This window comes from Pecten maximus, chromosome 14 (assembly GCF_902652985.1).
Source record: "Pecten maximus chromosome 14, xPecMax1.1, whole genome shotgun sequence".
NCBI lineage: Eukaryota > Metazoa > Mollusca > Bivalvia > Pectinida > Pectinidae > Pecten > Pecten maximus.
In genome coordinates this window covers 34,198,762-34,220,323 of record NC_047028.1, presented here as the reverse complement: position 1 = coordinate 34,220,323, position 21,562 = coordinate 34,198,762, and the positions used below count along the sequence as shown (strand labels likewise).

The 21,562-nt window shown below is 35.0% G+C and overlaps 2 protein-coding genes and 1 long non-coding RNA gene across 4 annotated transcripts in view; 1 reads left to right on the top strand and 2 right to left on the bottom strand.

The window, feature by feature from the left end:
* The first annotated feature begins 237 nt into the window (after nt 1–237).
* Nucleotides 238–11,122, top strand: LOC117342038 (renin receptor-like). The gene is made up of 8 exons (XM_033904002.1): nt 238–347; nt 1,420–1,550; nt 2,352–2,492; nt 3,308–3,406; nt 3,812–4,000; nt 5,438–5,587; nt 6,071–6,181; nt 8,082–11,122. The coding sequence occupies exons 1-8, from the start codon at nt 293–295 to the stop codon at nt 8,280–8,282; spliced, it is 1,077 nt and encodes a 358-aa protein (XP_033759893.1). The 5' UTR covers nt 238–292; the 3' UTR covers nt 8,283–11,122.
* Nucleotides 11,123–13,565: 2,443 nt separating this feature from the next.
* LOC117342243 lies at nt 13,566–18,322 on the bottom strand. Its single transcript, XR_004535768.1, has 2 exons — nt 14,936–18,322; nt 13,566–14,750 (listed from the first exon to the last, which is right to left on the bottom strand). It is a non-coding gene; the product is annotated as an uncharacterized LOC117342243 (long non-coding RNA).
* Nucleotides 18,323–18,804: 482 nt separating this feature from the next.
* Nucleotides 18,805–21,562, bottom strand: part of LOC117342242 (growth hormone-regulated TBC protein 1-A-like) — a 37,605-nt gene continuing 34,847 nt past the window's right edge. For both annotated transcript variants that reach the window (XM_033904299.1, XM_033904300.1), the window contains one exon: nt 18,805–21,540. In XM_033904299.1, the coding sequence (XP_033760190.1) occupies nt 21,460–21,540 (81 nt within the window). In that variant the 3' untranslated portion in view covers nt 18,805–21,459. The remainder of the gene's footprint in view (nt 21,541–21,562) is intronic.

Below are 21,562 nucleotides of genomic sequence, written 5' to 3'. Positions count from 1 at the left end.
TTAAATACAGATATATGTGAATATCAAACAAATAAAACCCTAAACGGCCTGCCACATGTTGAATCGAGTAGTTTTATTCGAGAAGCTTATAAAAATGTACATTTATGATTTTTTTTTAAACCTCGTGAAAAATGCCTCTAGGCGTGCAGTATGAAGCCCTAGGCCTATTAGTGTTTCGAACATCGTCTGACTCTCGTGACTTTTCGCTCGGTGTACCTCGGATGTTTTCTTTGAAAACAATAGAGGCGAGGAGTTCCGTTCGCTCTGACGTCGTGTCACATGGCTATCCAAAATGGCGACTGACAGGAAACTTCCGCTGCTTGCAGGAATATTTGGATTGATTATCGGTAAAGTACATTACGTAAACATCAAATTATTCACGATTTAGTATATTTCTTATGTTTACAACGAACCATAATCCCCGATCATGAATAAATACACGTTTAGTTGCTCTGTGATTGAAAATCCGTTAGGCCTAGTGCAGAATCACAAATGACCTTACCTGGCCAACAACACAGGAATTTCGTTGACGTCAACTTATAATACTGAGATATTATTTCGAAAACAGACGCAAGATCGACCGGATAATTTGTTTCTCTGTAGTCATATAGTATCAGGGTGTCACTAAGAGCAGACACACACCATAATATTCTCCAAATAAAATAGTGAGCTGTTCGCTTGATGCCTTCGTTCTCCATTAATACTGGACGTGTATAGTTTCCCCGATTCTCGATCGGATGTGAAAATGTCCACTCCAGCCCCATTCCAAGTAAGACTAGCCAGTATGATTCCATTTGACCCCAACATTGAAAGTGTGCCGTGGTCGTGATTTTATGATACCCCAAAGAGTCCATACTAATACCACTTTGCAGTCATGTTACTAAAATATTCAACTTGATTTGGCCGGGTGTAATTCATGATAACTAGTGGCCATGGGCCTGTAGCATATCAATGCAAAGAGCAATACATTACTGTAGTGCAAACAGGAATTTACAAACAAATGTTGTTGTAAATTTTCAGATACATTCAGTTTTGGATTTGGTGATGGCTGGAACTTGAAATATACAACTACTTGTAATTGTTTCTCCATCTTGATGAGTTATAAAAGTGTACACTACTTTTGCAGCTGGAACTTTGTCACCAATATTTAGTAGGAGCCATTGTTTTGTTCTGGGTTGACTAATTGAGGTCATGATTTGTGTATCGTTATATATAATTAGTATAACAATACAACAGGGTGTATTGACAAATTTCCATAATCAAACAGAAATAATTTAACAGGATGGACCATTTAATCAATGTTTCTATTTAAACTTCTGTTTAAACATGATATGCTTTTCAGATGTTACCGTACATCATATTCTAAGATGAAATCATTAACCAATTTGTAATTATAATCAAGTCATATTTTTTCTGTAGCTGGAGTTGTTTCCCAGGAACTAATCGTGACACATGCTCCGAAGTATGTTCACTTCCAGGAACAGTCAGAGAAGCTTCAGACAAGTGATGTTCCTAAAGTCATCTCCCATACCCTCGGAGTTCCAGCAGAGGTAATTATAAGGCTCTGTGTATTAACCAGTAATAGACATGTTAGATTTGCTCTTAAAAATTATGAAAACATTTTCTTTAGGTTGGTAAGTATTTATAGTGATAAGTATTTACAGAGATCTTCGTATCTTACAATAAGTATCGGGTTTCATGTGCATCATTTTGATGGCTTCAGTCTGTCACCTTCGAAGACCAATGGAGAGTATTTATACTGTGGGGTGTTAATTGTTTACATACTAATCAAACTCAGACAGGTCTTTAATTACGTTTTCAGGTATATATATATATATAGGGTCTAGTAAGTAATAATGACGGTATAATCCAATAAAGGTACTGGATCCTAACAAACTAATGTTCGTTGGATGCGTATTACTAGAAATAGATGATTGTCAAGTAGTAATAAGGACAGCACATACAAGTGAATTGTAAAATGTTCGAGGCAATCTGCCTCTTAATTATCAAGACACAGGTAAATTACAAATGATCACATAAAGACATAGAATATATATATGCAAACTTACCTTCTTGTGAACCACAGACGTAGATAAAAAATATATATCTAGGTTGTGAACAGACTACTCTAAACTTGGTTCAGTGTGCACGCATGGCCCTGACAAATTTATGGTTATAGTGCCAGTTTAAAAACCAATAAAAGTGCTGTAATTTTACAAGCTGAAATTGAAATCTTTATCTTCTTAGAAACTGATTTTTCTGAAAGTAATGAGAATGATCTGAGGACCTGTTTGGGTGTTAACACTGTTATAAGACCCCTTTGGTCATTGTTTTTATTTTATTTTCCGCAGGAGGTGTCATGGAATGGCCTTCAGCATGGATCATTGTTCAAACGACCCAAAGCCAATGTTTTAATCTCTGTGACAGGATATGACGGCATCAAGCAGAATCCACTTAAAATAAAGAGCATTGCAAAGTACCCAGTCACAAGTGTAAGTATAGCAGAGACACCGCAAAATGATAATTCATTCCAGTTTGTCGATTACCAAGATTTCAGACCAGGTTCACAAAGATTTGATATCCGTTCTTCATAGCAGTGCTTCACTTGTAAGTTCCCATTTGTCCCTGTTTTTGTATGCAGTCAGTTTTGAGTTTAATTAGGAAAACAAAATCGCCGACAGGCAGCCATCATGGATTTTGACCTTAGAAATTTAATTTTGTTATCACTATTTATAAAAGTGCCCGTAATAGCAGAGTGGTCTAAATTTTGAGATTGTCGTGAAGGTGAGGTTTCACTATATATTTAATATGATATCTTCTAATATTTGCACAATTCATATCTATATATACATGTATATATAACATAGTGACACAATTGACGAAGAAAGACAACTTTATGAATCTTGCCCTGATTGGACCCAGAACTCATGACCTACAACACCCAAACGCCTAGCCAGAAATACCCGCAGCTTATACTGCTGCGCCACATCGGCGTTCTTGAAAAAGAATGTTTCAATGGCACAGTGATAGTGAATCTGTAATCCAGGCTTCACACCAACTGATAGACAATTTGTCACTTCTTGTTTAAATGATCATGTCAGGGTGTTCAAATATCAGTGCAACAAAACAATTTAGTGGCTATGATTACTGGTAATTCTTGCTAGATAATGATTTGGAGGTCTGGTGAGGGCACAAGTCATAAATAGTCTTCCTTTATCAATTGTTTATGTTATGCAGGTAATTTTTGTTTAATTTTTATATTACTGTTGTTATCCTTTATCAGCTGATATTTGTTTTCATTTTCCAGGACGTGCCAAGTGTAGATATCGGGGATCTGATGAACGACCTTCAGAACACATTCTTCGACAAAACTCCTCTCCTCTTGGATGCTGGACTAGATAACAGTGTAATTAACTACCTTTTTAAATCTGATCTTCCACAACCTAAAACAGATATTTGGATAAAATGTAATGATATGTACTTGGTAAACTAAATTTAGAGAAGTTTATTAGTTTTCTCTGTCAGCTGCTGTATCCTGGTAAACCTTGGGAAACATTCAACCTTTGACTAAACAAGAATAACATAGTTTATTTCAATGTTAGAATATCAAAACACTATTAGGCTAGATATAACATATTTGTACGATAACAGGGATTAATCTACCGTTCATGGGCAGTTTAATTTCCCCTTAGGATTTTTGTTCCATTTTCCCCCACAGATTCTGTAAAATTCACTGAAATATTGTATTTTCTTTCCTTTTTATGGCAATAATATCTCAGACTTTTATGTGTTCCGTATTTCTTTGTTGTAGTTTTTTGACGTACACTCAGACTTTGATGTGTTCCGTAAGATACCCGACACTATGCGTCGTATGGCTGATCGACTGACAGATCCCGACTCGCTCCTTCAGACCCTGACAACTGGCACACTCAACTCCTCATCACCAACCCACCTTAAACTGATGGGTGAACTCCAGATGATCCAAGACGTCTTTAACACTGTAAGTACATTACCTCCAGATATCCTGGATACCAGGTTGATCGAGTACATAATGTCAGGGGCCTTACTGTATATGTTTGGGACTTAGTTTGGTTTTTGTGTCGCCTTTGAAAAAGGAGACATATAGGTATTACTTTTCGGCGTCGGCGTCGTCCGGAAAATGGTTTTCGTGCGATAACTTTAGTAGTTTAGAACGGATTAATTCGAAACTTCATGGGAAGGTTCATTACCATGATAGCTCGGACAAGTTCCATAACCAAAATTATTCGCACCTTTTTAAAAGAGTTATAGCCCTTTAATTTTTTGCGAAAATGGTTTCCACTCAATAACTTGAATAATTATCACAGGATTAATTTGAAACTTCATGGGAAGGTTCGTTACCATAATACTGTGGACAAGTTCGTTAACCAAATTTATTTGCACCATTTTAAAAGAGTTATGGCCCTTTAATTTTTTGCGAAAATGGTTTCCACTCAATAACTTGAATAATTATTACTGGATTAATTTGAAACTGCATGGGAAGATTCGTTACCATAATACTGTGGACAAGTTCGTTAACCAAATTTATTCAGACCTTTTTAAAAGAGTTATAGCCCTTTAATTTTTTTTGCGAAAATAGAATGTTCGTTACCATAATACTGTGGACAAGTTTGTTATTGTTTTTTTTTATTCAAGTCCTAGTTTTAAAGAGTTATGGCCCTTTAATTACTGGAATTAATTCAAAATTTCATGGGAAGTCTTTCGCAAGTTTTTAAAAGAGTTATAGCCATTTATTTTTTCAAGTCCTAATTTTAAAGAGTTATGACCCTTTAATTATTCGCATACACAGGCGACACCTCCACTTCCGTGGAATTCTTGTTATAAACTAACTGTATATGTTTGGGATCTAGTTTGGTTTTTATAAACTTTCTAAATAATGATCACATGGAGGCCTTACTTTATATATTTGGTATTTAGTTTGGTTTTTATAAACCAACTGTATATATTTGGGATCTAGTTTGGTTTTTATAAACTTTCTGAATAAAGATCACATAGGAGGCATTATTGTATATATTTGGGATCTAGTTTAGTTTAGTTTTTTTGTATCTTTCTATCAGTTGTTGCAGTATTTTAAGGACAGCTTAGGTCTATATATATTGAGGATTCTACATGAGTGCTAATTAAATATGTCCAATGGAATTTGTTAAACCAAATCAGTAATTCTATATAACACAGGCTTGTGGCATACCGAGTCTGCTGGTTTGATAAATTCCATATCATTTAGTCAAGAGTTTAAGATTCTGTTCTTCACATATCTCATATGTATGAAAATATAAGTAAAATCTTTGAAATTATACTCTATATGAACCAGGCGAATTCTGATTTTTGACCAGCTGGATAAGATTCCAAAGATCAAAAGTACAGTATTTATTTCAAATTCCTATTTCAATAAAAACAGTTGTCGGACAAACCAGAGATGCTTTCATCCAAATCGCCCGATCTTCTGTCCTTCAACATCGGTGGTCTTAGAGACGTCGTTGGAAAACATGGTGCTGGATCATCGGAGGCAGCAGATGCATCAAACCTAGTCACCGACTTTATTCATAAGGTTTGTTGATATTTTAGGCATTTTAGGTCTATACCATAATCAGAATCGCATCAGAAGGACTCAGTTTTAGATTTTTGTCTGTTGTTTGTGCCCAAATATTTTATTTCGACAGAAATCGTCAGATTTTGGTGTTTGTCACTAGTGTGGTCAGGATAACAAAAAAATGAATTGTCAAGAAAAAGGAAAGAAGTGGGGAAATCATAATCTGTGTTTTACAGATCTAGTTACAGTTTTCATAACAAAAACAAAAAAATTACCGTGGCATGTTCACATTAAGTTGTCTACCCGTATTGAAGTAATAGGTATATATCAGTACACACTCTTACTGTATCTATAATTTCTAAGATGATCGGCAAAGAAACAAGAACAATGGACTTCATCATTGAATGATAGCTATATATATAGCTATTTCTTACATTTTTTAGCTCTAGAAAAACAAAAAAATTGAATTATATTATGTTATGAATGTGTTTGCTATTTAAGATCACGGACGACTTCCGTCACCTCTACAAAGACAATGTTATGGTGGAGGTATTGACCTTGACCCCAAAAGCCGAAGGTTTTGTAAGGAAAGCGAGAAGCCTCAAGGCTGCTGTAAGTTTCCAGTACTTCAAGGCGTATCAAATATAATATAAAGGAAAATATTATTTAGAGAAAATTATGCATATTGTGAATCAGTCGGTAGTCAAAGGGAGATAACTGATTAAAATAAATAAGCAATTTTGTCAACGGTACGGATTTCTCAAGGAGATGTAAATGCTTGTCATTTGATCAGAGGTTCAATCCATTAGATAGTCTGCTTTTGTGATTAGTAACATTTTTATATGTGTTCCTATAAATTTCTCTAAAGTTTGAACTTCAATCTCAATATTTCAAAATGAACTGCAGAAATTTGTAAATAAAGTAAAACAGTTGACATGTCCTTTCAGACTTTTCTAATTGATGGCTATTTCTACCTTATGAGTACATGTAAACAGTGAATCCTGGCAAAACTTACCTCTGACTTAACTGACCACTGTCTTTACTGACTACTGTCTTTACTGACCAATGACTTTACCGACCACTGTCTTTACCGACCACTGTCTTTACCGACCACTGACTTTACCGACCACTGACTTTATCGACCACTGTCTTTACTGACCACTGACACTACCGACCACTTACTTTACCGACCACTGACTTTATCGACCACTGTCTTTACTGACCACTGACACTACCGACCACTTACTTTACCGACCACTGACTTTACTGACTACTGACTTTACCGACCACTGACTTTACCGACCACTGACTTTATCGACCACTGTCTTTACCAACCACTGTCTTTACCGACCAATGACTTTACCGACCACTGACTTTACCGACCCCTGTCTTTACCGACCACTGACTTTACCAACCACTGACTTTACAAATCACTGACTTTATAAACCGCCGACTTAACCAATGTTGACTTTACCGACCTCTGACTTTACTGACCACTGACTTTACTGACCGCTGACTTTACCGACCGCTGACTTTACCGACCACTGACCTTACCGACCACCGACTTTACTGACCACTGACTTTACCGACCACTGACTTTATCGACCACTGTCTTTACTGACCACTGACTTTACCGACCACTGACTTTACAGACCACTGACTTTACTGACCACTGACTTTACCGACCACTGTTTTTACCGACCACTGACTTTACCGACCACTGTCTTTACCGACCACTGGCAACTGACTTTACCGACCGCTGACTTTACCAACCGCTGACTTTACTGACCACTGACTTTACAGACCACTGACTTTACGGACCACTGACTTTACAGACACACTGACTTTACCGACCACTGACTTTACCGACCACTGTCTTTACCGACCACTGACTTTACCAACCACTGTCTTTACCAACCACTGACTTTACAAATCACCGACTTTATAAACCGCCGACTTAACCAATGTTGACTTTACCGACCTCTGACTTTACTGACCACTGACTTTACCGACCGCTGACTTTACATACCTGACTTTACCGACCACTGACTTTATCGACCACTGACACTACCGACCACTGACTTTACTGACCACTGACTTTACTGACCACTGTCTTTACCGACCACTGACTTTACCGACCACTGACTTTACCGACCACTGATTTTACTGACCACTGACTTTACTGACCGCTGACTTTACCGACCACTGACTTAACCGACCACTGACTTTACCGAACACTGACTTTACCGACCACTGACTTTACCGACCACTGACTTTACTGACACTCTTTCCTATTAGACACAATGACTTGATCCGACAGTGTTTCAGTAGAGTCAATGAAGTCAGGTTCAACTATTACTGACACATTGACTCAATCCGAAAGTGTGTCAGTAAAGGCAGATTTTACTGTATACTGTAAAATTTTAATTTTGTAAAAACATATCCTATTTCCAAATAAAAAATTCTCCTATAAAACAAAGACTCCATTTAACAGTCTAGTTTACTTTGACAGGAGGTGACGAGCGATATACCAGACATGAACCTGTCCAAAGATTACGACGAGGACTACGCCAGCGTGTTTAACATAATTCTGTGGTTAATGATCGTCATGGCCATCGTCTTGTTCGCTGTCTGCTACGGTATGTGGAATATCGACCCCGGGAGGGACAGCATCATTTATAGGATGACCACCACACGACTAAAGAAGGACTAGATCTATATAGACTTCCATGTTGGTTTATTCGTGACTAGATGTGTTTGTAAGATGATAACTGTTGAGTAGAAGATGTTGATCAGTTTAAAGATATACAAACGTTTTTCATTTAGTAAAAAGACAATTTTACGAAAAAAAATTTTTTTACAATGTCATTAAAATCACAACCATCAGACTAAGAAAACAGCGAGTTAAACAGATTTCAGATTGGTTTAAGATAAAAATATACCAACGTAGAAATACTTATATAAAAACTGGAACAAAATTTAAATACATGTATGTATTTGTTATTTCATTTGATTGATTGTAGTATTGTATAGATGTAACTGTTTTGTAATATTTTTTTTTTATCAAGAATGTACATATATGTATCTAGTCTTGTTTTATCAGAACATAATGATCATGATTTGATTTATCGGTGTTGCTATTTATTAAAATGAATTAAAATCTTTATATAGATATGTATCGTATTGAACGTCGATCGTAAGATGTTGGTGTGGATGTGATATTACTTACACTGCTATCTCAGTCCCTATCCCCTGTATATTATGCTAATTATATATAAAAATCCACCAGCGTAGTCGGCAGATGTTGTCCTGTGACCTTGAATTTAAATATCTGACAATATTTTAAATCATTATAGATTCTATTGTTCTTGTTTAGAATCTTATATTGAAAAGTTGCAGATAATTAAGGAAACAGTTAATATAGAATTCACCGTCTTGGTACACGTCTTTCGACTGCGCAGACTTTGTGAAGATGATGTGATAGTGTTGTTTAGAGAGTGTGTGTAATTAAACAGCTATTAATTTATCAGTTGTTAATTATGATTGTATTGTATAATAAAACATTCCCCTGTTTAGTATAATTTTACTGAAATACATGTACTGGTATCATTTTTGCCGCAATTGTAATAAATATTATCATCAGATATTTTTTTGCCATGTTTCAAGCTGAAAACAGTCTGTTTAATTAGTTAGAAGGCATATTACTTCCCTAAAGTGAACAAAAAGTCACGAATTTTCTGACACAGTTTAAAAAAAAACATTTCGTTATTTTCCCCCTTGCCACAGGCTTTTTCAGGTAGTGATAATAATGATCATATAGAATTAAACCTAGTTGGGTGTTAACTTTCAATCTTGAAAACAGATCTAGACTTTTGTATTACTGGGAAAGTTTTAATTCCAACAGAGGTTTTAGATCAACTTAAAAAAAAAGTTTGTCCCAAGTGGAGTCTATAGAAGACGAATCTGTTCAATCATGAATCATGTAGGTTTGCCCAAATAGTCAGTAAAAATTTCAAAATTAAATTTTTGTGTTGCTCTTTATAAACTACACATATCATCCACCTAGCGTGAAAGAAATATACAGGGTAACTTTTGACGCTGTCATTCACATGGTAGTGTAATCTTCTCTCCGACAAGAAAGAAAAAAATGATGTCCGGAATTTTTTTTTTCATGTTTCACCAAACAATTCCACTTTTCCAATGTAACACAAAATTCCATCAGAAGTGCTGCATTGATCTTTTTCTTCTTAAAAAAGAAGGAATTATTATATTGTCAGCTCTGAAAACCTACTGTATTGGTAAGTCTGCAGAGTTGCATTGTATGTATATATGTGGTTATGATTTATTGATCTCTAATTGTGATATATTTTGCTTTTCATCGTATAAATAGGTATCCGAATAATCAAAATTACTCGCCTGACAAACATCGTAAAAGAGCAGATTGGAGCTAAACCATTGATCAGTTGTAAATTGTAATTCAATTTCAAACCATTGTAATACATGTAGTGTAATTTCCTGTGTAAACCCCAGCCAGGGGCTACATATGCTATTGTTTAAATCTGGAAATTACGGTATAGTGATGTGTGGATGCTCATTTTAAAATCTGAAGACTTGACCATTTCATTTTCAGTTTTAATTGTCATGAGAATAAGGAGGTTTGGAATGTTATCAAATCATTGAAGAATGGCCAAATAAAGTTTATTAATTTTAGAAAATTTTCCTTGAAAAAACGTTAGGGAAATAATTGAAGACTTGCTGTTATTTTTTGGGGGAGACAAAATGTAAGACTAAGATGTTTACAAATTGTAGTTGTATTTATAGGGATGAATATAACATTGATTGCATTTGTTTGATATTTTTTTTTTAAAAGTTGTATATGGGTTGATATTTTTGCCATGTTTCCTACAATCTAGCCATTCCTGTGTTAAAGATTAATGGAATCCTCCCAGACGTTGAGGGCGAGAAATCTCCAACCCCCCGGGGCAACTTATAGTTGTTTAATCGGAGCATCTGTCGAGAATTGGACATTCAAGAATATCGCCCCAAGGGTCGGAGATTTGTCACATCCTCTTGGTAGGGGATACTTATTTTTCTCCCATCATAATATTTTATTTACGCAGGGTCCAGTTCAGAGTTGTTCAAAAATTTTGAAAAAAATTGTAATACAATGTTGAGGTGACCTATTGTTTCTGTGACATCATTGTATTGTTGCTTTGACATCATTGTTTTGATGCTATGACATCATTGTTTTGATGCTATCTGTCATACCCTAGGGAGTGACGTAGAAATCCTGGACAGGTGAACTGGAGACAGTTCTGTGAACGATGGAAGATAAACTTGTGAAAAATGAGGGCGTTAAGGGTAGCTGTGGTGAAAGTGGTAATAAATAATTGTGTTGTTTTTACAGCGTCATTTCCGTGTAACCAAGAACAAAATTATTAAGTTTGTAATTATAGATCGTCTCATTCATTTCCCCTTGTATCATCATATATTACACTATGTACATGGTGGGTAGATTTGTCATAAAAATAAATAAGTATACAAAAGTATTAATCATGGTGTTTGTTTCAATTATAAGTCCCCTACTGGTCAAACCGGTGGGACTTTCCTTCCCATCCGTCCGTCTGTCTGTCAGTCCATCCACTCAGTTTTTTGGCACTTTTTTTCAGCCATGCTTTGAGGTATGTTGGTGAAAGTTGGTAACTTCAGTATGAGTAGCTACAGATCTAGTTAGGGATTCAAGATTTTGGGTCAAGTTAAAGGTCACTGTTACTATTTTTAGCAGAAGCCAGTAGGGGACATGTATTGCAAAGCAATACCCAGCATGCCTGCTTATTTCAATTATTATTGGTAAATTCTCACAAATGGAATATTTTTCAGTTTCAATATTTTGATGGTTACAAACAAGTTGAAATCATTAATTTCAAAAATTCAGCATATCATCAGAACTGTTCAAAATAAATTAACTTTAGAAAACATGCTACACTCATCATTCCCAAAATTGAAAGAGCACAACTAGTAGCCGAAGGAAACCTACAGATGAAATTGAGAAAGATCCACCCAATACTTCTTAAGAAACTAGAATTGTCGCCAGGATGGCTGACTTATACATGTACCTCCACAATCTGTATGAGTCAATGGACAACTGGAACTGTAATTTAGAGGCTAAGTAAGATAATTGTGCAAGCCCCTATTAATGAAATTCAGAATGGCTGGAATATGTGTTGTTCATAATAAAGAGAATTTAGTCATGAGTTTTGTTGAAATCAGTGCACAGGTTTTGGAAGAGTTGTCTGGACAATAAAAACCTGTTTATAGTGACCAGTTACCATAGCAACAACAAATTTGAAATTAAATGTTCCCTAACATTCCCGTAACTTGCACATGTTCCCTTATATTCCCATAATGTTTTGTGAAAATCAGGTCACAAGTTTAGGAGTTGTCCAGACAAGTAAAACCTATGAATAAAGTGACCAGTAACCAGGACAACCAAAATTACGGAATTTAACAGTTTCATGCACATCTACACATGGTCCTCTCCATTTGCGGAAGTGTCCTTGAAATCGGCCCATTGGTTTAGGAGTTGTCTGGACAAGATGCGTCTAACTTCGCTGAGGGGGTATATATAATATATATATAATAACCATTGTCAAAATCCAAGATGGCTCCAACAGCCTTTTCATTTCTCTGATTGGTCTTGCGATAAGCCATGTACCTTGGGGATGAAATGAAAATATAAGCTGTTAATGGCATATATTTCAATTTTTACCCAAGTTGCACTCAATGAAACTACCAAACTTAATCCGTTTCATTTGCTCATGAATTTGACCAGAATAACACTGATCAATGCGTATGAATACATGAATTTTGTAAGGGGAGATAACTCTTGCAATTTATAATGTATTCTTGTATTTTTGAAAGACCAGATATGCTAAATACTTCTATTTTTTTTACAAAATAATGCTGTTTTTCAATCCTTAAACGACGGACTATCTTTACTCGACCAACAAGACATGCACAATCCGGAACTCCTCTGGGTTTTCCCCATTTGGACTTGCACAAGCTTCAATACATTTAATAAAGACAGAATTTTTTTATTTGAAAAAAGAAGACAATTGAAATATAGGGATTGAAACTTGATTTGGTCGATTTCATGGGGTCATGAATTGAGTTGCTAAGCAGTTCATGTTGAATTTGTCTCAAGAGCAACTCAATTCATGACCCCATGAAATCGACCAAATCAAGATTCAACCCTTAAATGAAACATTCATAAAATGCTCCCTCCAGAGTAAAGATTTCCGATTGAAAGTCGGGTCTACTTTTGCACGAGTACAGCTTATAAGAGCTTTCTCCCCTGTGTACACCAATACATACTGAAAGCAGTCGGGAGGCCTGTGGGGCTCAGTACTAGTCATAACAGCAATGTTACGAAATGAATAAGGGAGATAACTCCTTAATTGTCCTCTCTCAGCTCCGTACCGGGCACACATATCCTATTCATTCGTTCCTTCTGAAACGAGAGGATCCACCGGTGTGTTACGCATGTGATGCTCAATTCACAGTGGAGCATTTTTTAATAGAATGTTCCGATTTCAAACATATTTGTGATAAATACTTTCGAGTCCCGGATATGAAAACCCTTTTCAGTTCCGTGGATTCGAAAACAATATTTAGCTACTTGAAAGAAATCGATCTATTCTATAGACTTTGATGTCTTTTACGTTACTCTTTGACGTTCTATTGATATCACAAAGTTCTCATAATCTTTTCGTACATATATATATTTTAACATTTTTAACCAACTTTTTTATCATATGATGTAAATATACAACACGAATGATTTTAAAAAGTACAAATTTTATCTTATTTTAACTTTAGAAATGCGATATTATATTGTTTGCCCCTAAATGACCCTAGTTGTCGATGGGCCGTAAAAACATAAACAAACAAAAAAACAAACAAACAATTCCTTAATGTGATAAAAAACAAACAATAATTAGTTGCTTTATTTTTATTTCCATGATCAGGTCAAGTTTTTTTTCTTCCATAATGTAATATTTATCATTTATCACTTCAAAATGGTTACATATCTGTATATGATTTCATGCATGACAATTTTTTTTTATATTTTTTTTTGGATATTTATTAAAAAAAAGAAAGAAAAAAAATGCCCCTAACACTAGATTCTCCATGTATTAAACCACTTAGCAATTTACAGAGAAGTGTGCTAAATCCATTCATCCTTATTTGGTAACAATCACTTTTTTTTTGCAAAAGCGATTCAAGGGGATTCTTGACACGAAGCTACTGGATGATCTTCTTTGGATCTTTGTAAGACTGATTTTTTTTCTACCTTAATGATTTGATGACAAAAACCTTTATACATGTAGGAAATCTAAGGGAGATCTATTATAAGAAAATCTTCGTAAATTAGAAATAGCTAAATTTCAACTGTGAAGACATTTTGTTTTTTTTGATCTGTGAGACTCAAAATCAAATGGGCACAACCATGCAGGAACCAAGGGGAACTTACATGTGAAGATTGAAAAAAATCCTACAATTATTTCTTAAGAAATAGTGATAACAAACTTCAACTGTCAAAATCAAAGATTGTCGCCTGTCACCCATTTGTTTCTCTGATCAGACCAAAAACTGAATGTGCACAATTGGTACTTTTCAAGAAATAGAGTCAACAAGGATTGTTTACGATGGACCACAGACCATGGACGTCATAGGGCGATTTGAATAGCCATCTTGTGATGGTGGGTTAAAAAAACAACTTTGAATTACTCCTGTGAACATCAAAATTATTCATTGATTCCAAGCATGAGATCTGAAGAGTCGGATAAAACTGAGACATTAAATTATTTCTGATAAAATTTATCATTTATCAAACGATTTCAATACAACATTGTGATTTACATTAATGAAACAATCAAATTATTAATTCATTATCAATCAAATTAGACATTATCAAAATGTCACCACACCAAAAAACATTTAAGCAGCAATAAATGCACACTAATACTACGCTGGCATTAAAATGGTTGATAATATTTAAATCCATTCTGAAAGCACCAAAGACATGAACTATCATACTCACACTTATACGCAGAATATATTGAACATAACTTCATAAATAATAAATACAGTTTGAACCGCTGTACCAAGTACAATGTACCTATATATAGTATATTAATAGATTATGTTTTCAGTATTTGATAATGATATTACACACAGTTTGTACCGCTGTACCAAGTACCATGTATCTATAGTATATATTGAACATAACTTCACAGAAAATGTTCTCAGTATTAGATAATGATATTACACACAGTTTGAACCGCTGTACCAAGTACCATGTACCTATAGTATATATTGAACATAACTTCAAAGATTATGTTTTCAGTAATCGATAATGATATTACACACAGTTTTGTACATATAGTATATATTGAACATAACTTCATAGATAATGTTCTCAGTATTTGATAATGATATTACACACAGTTTTGTACATATAGTAGATATTGAACATAACTTCATAGATAATGTTCTCAGTATTTGATAATGATATTACACACAGTTTGTACCGTTGTCTAATTCATTGATATGAATGTCACTTTGATAAAAGAATTTCTCAGGATATGATAATAAATACTTTTTATAAGAATTTTAAATTCTTGAGTCAGTGGTGCGTGACACATAAGTAGATTGTCTATTATTACAATAAGACCCATTACTGTGTCTACAATTCAATCAATGATACCAAATCTACAGTCAGTTAGTAACCATGGTAACTCCCAAATTTACCATGGAGGGAATTATTTTCATATATTTTACACAGGGACTTGTCGCAAATTTCTGATTCCACAGTCCATATTTTAATATATTTATACATCTAATGCATACAATATGGATTATGGGTTAGGAGTTTGTGTCAAGTACCTGTGATATGTATACCACAGTTCATTACAGTACCACACATTCTCAAGTTGAAATGAAATTTCTTTAAGTAACACAACAAAAATAATGACAAAAATATACTTATACATTGTAATATTTTTCAACATGTTTTTAACAACTTAAATCAAAAGAAACAAAAAAAGCCTATAGGGCATGTATATACATTACCTAGATATATCGACAATCATGACGAAACATATTTCCATTCATTCAAAGTAAATTTTGCTTAAAAATACTTCCTTTTTTCTCAGCTTTATTATCCCTATTGGCCCCTCCACCCAGGGCCAAAGCTAATATTGATACCAGTCCCCAGTGGGCTCCCGGGCCCCTCTTCATATATCCACCCCAGGGGGCCAATGCCACTGTTTATGGGCCTGCCCCTCCACCCCAGGGCCTAAGCCACTGTTTATACCTGTCACAATTGGGCTTGCCCCTCTACCCCAGGGAGTCACGGTCACTGTTTATACCAATCCCTATTGGGCCTGCCCCTCCATCCCCAGGGAGTCACGGTCACTGTTTATACCAATCCCTAATGGGTCTGCCCCTCCATCCCCAGGGGGCCAAGGTCATTGTTTATACCAATCCCTATTGGGCCTGCCCCTCCACGCCCAGGGGGCCAAGGCCACTGTTTATACCAGTCCCTATTGGGCCTGCCCCTCCATCCCAGGGGACTAAGGCCACTGTTTATACCTGTCCCTTTTTGGCCCACTCCTCTACCCCAGGGGGCCAAGGTCTCAGTTTATATAGGTCGATCCCTATTGGGCCCATCCTTCTACCCCAAGGGGACCAAGCTCAAGGCCACTGTTTATGCCAGTTGATTCCCATTGGGCCCACCCTTCTACCTCCATATGACCAGGCGCTCATGGACCTGCCCCTCAGCTCTTAATGAGGTGTTGTTGGTGGATGGATGACAGACAACAAATTATAATAACGGTAAAACTTAATCACCTATTAATGGACCCTGTAAGTGGAAAACCTGAAACTTGTAAATGGCTGTATAGTAGTTTTTCAAAACTAAGGACATACAAATAATACAAACTGAGTTGTGTAGATAATGTGAACTTATGGCAACTATGTAGGACCAATGATCAACAGCTTTAAAACTAAGTTCATCTTCACCTAGATCTATATATAGGAGGTAGACTAAACAAAAGTTTTATTGTATCAATCTAATAACAAATATTCAATTTGAGACTGCAATAATTTTCACACAAGTTTAAATATATTAAGTCATTTTAAGTGTATATGATTACTCAAACATCATAAATATTTAAACACTGAACACATTTATAGTCTGCCCCAAAATAGCATTTCTATCTTGATCTGAAAAGCAATTCAGTACATTTTCATCATAGATTCAAATAGTTTACAGTATTTCAATATCTACATTACTGGGTAATTTGACCTTCCCTTCTATCATTGAGACACCAGTGGTGCTTACCTCCCCTTTCATGACAGAGACACCAGTGGTGCTTACCTCCCCTTTCATGATTGAGACACCAGTGGTGCTATCTCCCCTTTCATGATTGAGACACAGGCGGTGCTATCTCCCCTTTCATGATTGAGACACCAGTGGTGCTATCTCCCCTTCCATGATTGAGACACCAGTGGTGCTATCTCCCCTTCCATGATTGAGACACCAGTGGTGTTTACCTCCCCTTTCATGATTGAGACACCAGTGGTGCTATCTCCCCTTTCATGATTGAGACACCAGTGGTGCTTACCTCCCCTTTCATGATTGAGACACCAGTGGTACTTACCTCCCCTTTCATGATTGAGACATCAGTGGTGCTTACCTCCCCTTTCATGACAGAGACACCAGTGGTGCTTACCTCCCCTTTCATGATTGAGACACCAGTGGTGTTATCTCCCCTTTCATGATTGAGACACCAGTGGTGCTTACCTCCCCTTTCATGATTGAGACACCAGTGGTGCTTACCTCCCCTTTCATGATTGAGACACCAGTGGTGCTATCTCCCCTTTCATGATTGAGACACAAGTGGTGCTTACCTCCCCTTTCATGATTGAGACACCAGTGGTGCTATCTCCCCTTCCATGATTGAGACACAGGCGGTGCTATCTCCCCTTTCATGATTGAGACACAAGTGGTGCTATCTCCCCTTTCATGATTGAGACACCAGTGGTGCTATCTCCCCTTTCAGGATTGAGACACAAGTGGTGCTTACCTCCCCTTTCATGATTGATACACAAGTGGTGCTTACCTCCCGTTTCATGATTGAGACACCAGTGGTGCTTACCTCCCCTTCCTTCAAAAACACATTTGAATGTTTTTCAGTCATGAGGTTTTGATCCGATGGTCACAGATTATTTGTGCATTAAATAAAGAGGAAAGTCATCTGATGTTTCTGTCTAAGATTTCAAAGTCCTGTCGTACCTTTTCATTCTTTCCCAGACATTATCCTGGAAAATAGCTACAATTTTAAGTACAAGCAATATATTCCTGTAGTATGGAAACAGAAATTGTAAATATTAAAATTAAAAACATTGGACATCAGGGATAAAAAGGAGACAGCTTATTTTGGCAATAAGAGACACTGGTATCAGATATTTCTGTTCTCCTTTTTGATTTGTGCAAGTCCACCATTCTGATTATATAATGCTCAATCTTTGGTAAAGCATATAATATTAAACATTAAGAAACAGTACAGGACAGCTAGTTCCTGGGGTTATAATATAAATAGAGGTAACACGAGTGGTTGTTGGATATGGAATTTATTTCACACGAGTTTTAACAACTTTTAAAGAATAACTTACGAGTGTGAAATAAATTCCTTATCCAACAATCACGAGTCATGTGACCTGTTTCTACCACAATAATATCAGCTTGAATCAAAGGGAAACATGGTCTAGGATAATTTCGCGTATGCAAATAAAGTGTACCGGTGATGTCCGGGACCGGGTGATGTGATGTCATTCGATTATTGATGACGTCAATAACAATTGCAGCTTAGGTCAAAGTTCGAATTCTTGACCAATCAAAAGGCCGGAAGATCATATACCACTAGTGGTATATGACATATATATATATCCAACATTCGGCACATAACACGGCGTATTGTGGTAGAAACAAAGTTATCTGCTCTTCTGTATGGGAACACGACCCCTCGAATATGAGGATGAATTAATTACCAAATCATTTAGCTGATTCAGAAGTCTTCCAATTCTTCAACAGTAAGCCATGATCAAGTAGACTTAATAATTATATCATTCAAATGAAATTTGACAAACATGATAATAACATCAACTTGTACCTTGATATCAACTGTAGCCAGTTTTATTTTGTAGGGAAGCTGCAGGTACATTGTATACTTGTACCAGGTTTTTGCTATTTTAACCTATGCCAAAAGATTTCACTTTACAATATGGGCTGAAAAATTGTTCAAAAGTGAAACATTCAATTTACAATAGACTCCCAGGAATTGTCCTAAAATCTGTTGAATTAATTGCTTTCACAACTGATGTTTAGAGACAGTTAAATATTTTCAACACATTTTTTTTGTCAAAAACATGAGGATAATGTTCATACAACACAAACAGTCATTTCACGTTTTCAACCATCTCCCTGACACCAGTTAGTAATTAATTATTCAACAGTTGGAGGTTGTAATTAATGGGACTCTGATTATTATTTCAACAAAAAAACAAAAAAACAAAAAACAAATAAAAGTATAATTAACATACAAAATTGATAAATTCATTGGATTTCCACAATCACATATGTAGCATATTTTGTTTATTAGGACAGTATATTGTGTCTATTTCAACACTTGAGAGATCAACGTTTTGTTACACAGGATGTTAGAATTAAAAGGACTTATCTCATGGTTTTTATAAGGGGACTAGAGATATTGTGTCAAACACGACAGGATGACAGATATTGGAGTCTGATTTTACAGGTTAACAAGTTAAATAAAACAAACAAACAAAAAAAACTTCCTCAATATATAGTTAAGATATGTATCTATAGAACAAAGCCTGCTTTCACCTAAATGTTTTGAACACAAGTTTGTTCATTTTTATGGATTTGAACATAAATTTGTTCATTTTAATAGATTTGAACATTAATTTGTTCATTTTAATGGATTTGAACATTAATTTGATCATTTATATGGATATGAATATTAATTTTTCATTTTTATGAATTTAAAATAAATTTGTTCATTTTTATGGAATATCTGAGTCTGATTAGAAAGGTTAACAAGTTAGATAATAAAAAAAACTTTCTCAATATATGGTTAAGATATGTATCTATAGAACAAAGCCTGCTTTCACCTAAATGTTTGTGGATTTGAACATTCATTTGTTCATTTATATGGATTTGAACATTAATTTGTTCATTTTTACGGATTTGAACATTAATTTGTTCATTTATATGGATTTGAACATTAATTTGTTCATTTTTATGGATTTTAACATAAATTTGTTCATTTTTATGGATTTGAACATTAATTTGTTCATTTTCATGGATATGTAATCAAATATGTTTTTAAAAACAATTAATGTAAAACATGGATATTGGCAAAAACATTTGAAAAGTTAAGATTTTAAAAATAATATTAAGTTATACACCGCGGTATGCCAATTAACACATCCATGTTACAAGGTACATGGTTACTGGACAAAATCTGTAAGAGGCAATTATGGCCAACACTAATTAAACATTCAAAAAACTTCTATTAAATCATAAAACAATCTAAATAATTATATACTATTGGAATGACTAGATGGAACATGGCAACACAATTAACAAAAATACAGGCATGATCTTTTCTCTAAATATCTACTTTGATAAAGATATGCAACGAAATCTGACGTGTTTCTCACTGAGTATTTCAGAATAACATATGGCAACATGATTTAACATAGTCGATACATCTCTGCGTAAATGATTATGGTGTATACGCTGTTTCACATTCGTTGTACATATTAAATGGAATGACCTTTAAAATTATATGAAATGTATATGAAATATCCCTAACAGATATCTTACAAATGTAAACCTAAATATCACAAAAACAACATCTTAGCAAGCATGTAATATATTATCACTATAATAAAATGCAATCGATAATATGGTTCAACGGAATTTCATTAAAATACCGCACATCCCTGACTTTCTCATATTTTCAGTTCTGGATATTGGCTTCTCATGCAGTTTCCTCAATGCTTTCATTCGATATTGTGTTATAAGCTGACATACAAAATACACAATGTTACATGATGATACATATCTTTTAAAATTTATCAAAACTACAGTCAAACCTCGTTATCTTGAAGTCAGAGAGTTTGTGAAAAAAAACGTGAGATATCCCGAGTACATATTTGTATTTGAGGTAGCGGAGTATATTTCATGCAGCATTATTGGCTGTCAGAACTGAATTTTTACTTCAAGTTAAGCAGAGTCTTTGAGTAATCTGAGTTCGCGATAACGAAGTTTGACTTACGTCCGATATAAATTATCGTTAAAAATCTTTAAAGTTCGACTAAAAAATGATCCGAGATGCAGCATACCATCATATTTATACTGGCATGAAAAACGATCAAGGTATCAAACCCTTTTTAAAAAACTTGCTGGAATGATTTTCTTAATGACAATTTATGCTTGGCATTATATTTTAATTATGTCTATAAGCTCAACAACAAAAAATGCGAAAAAATTGCAAAAAACATAGTCTAAAGAAATTAAACATAAAATCAAACAGCACTTTGTAATATTGTATTCAAAACAAACATAATGACAGCAAATGTTAAACACTGATCACCAATATTAAAGTGAAGCAGAGATCTTGGTTGTACATGTATCACATTTAGGATTAACAGTTAAGAATTCTATCATAACATTACTGACATAACATTAATATACAATTAATAATTCTACCGTAACATTACCGACGCGCCATTTATCATTTTACTCTCTGCATGCACTCCGTTCTCAGAGCTTTTATCTTTGCCCTTGGAAATGGTCCGATTTCTGTAAAGCACTTCTGGAAAAGTAAAAGAAATATC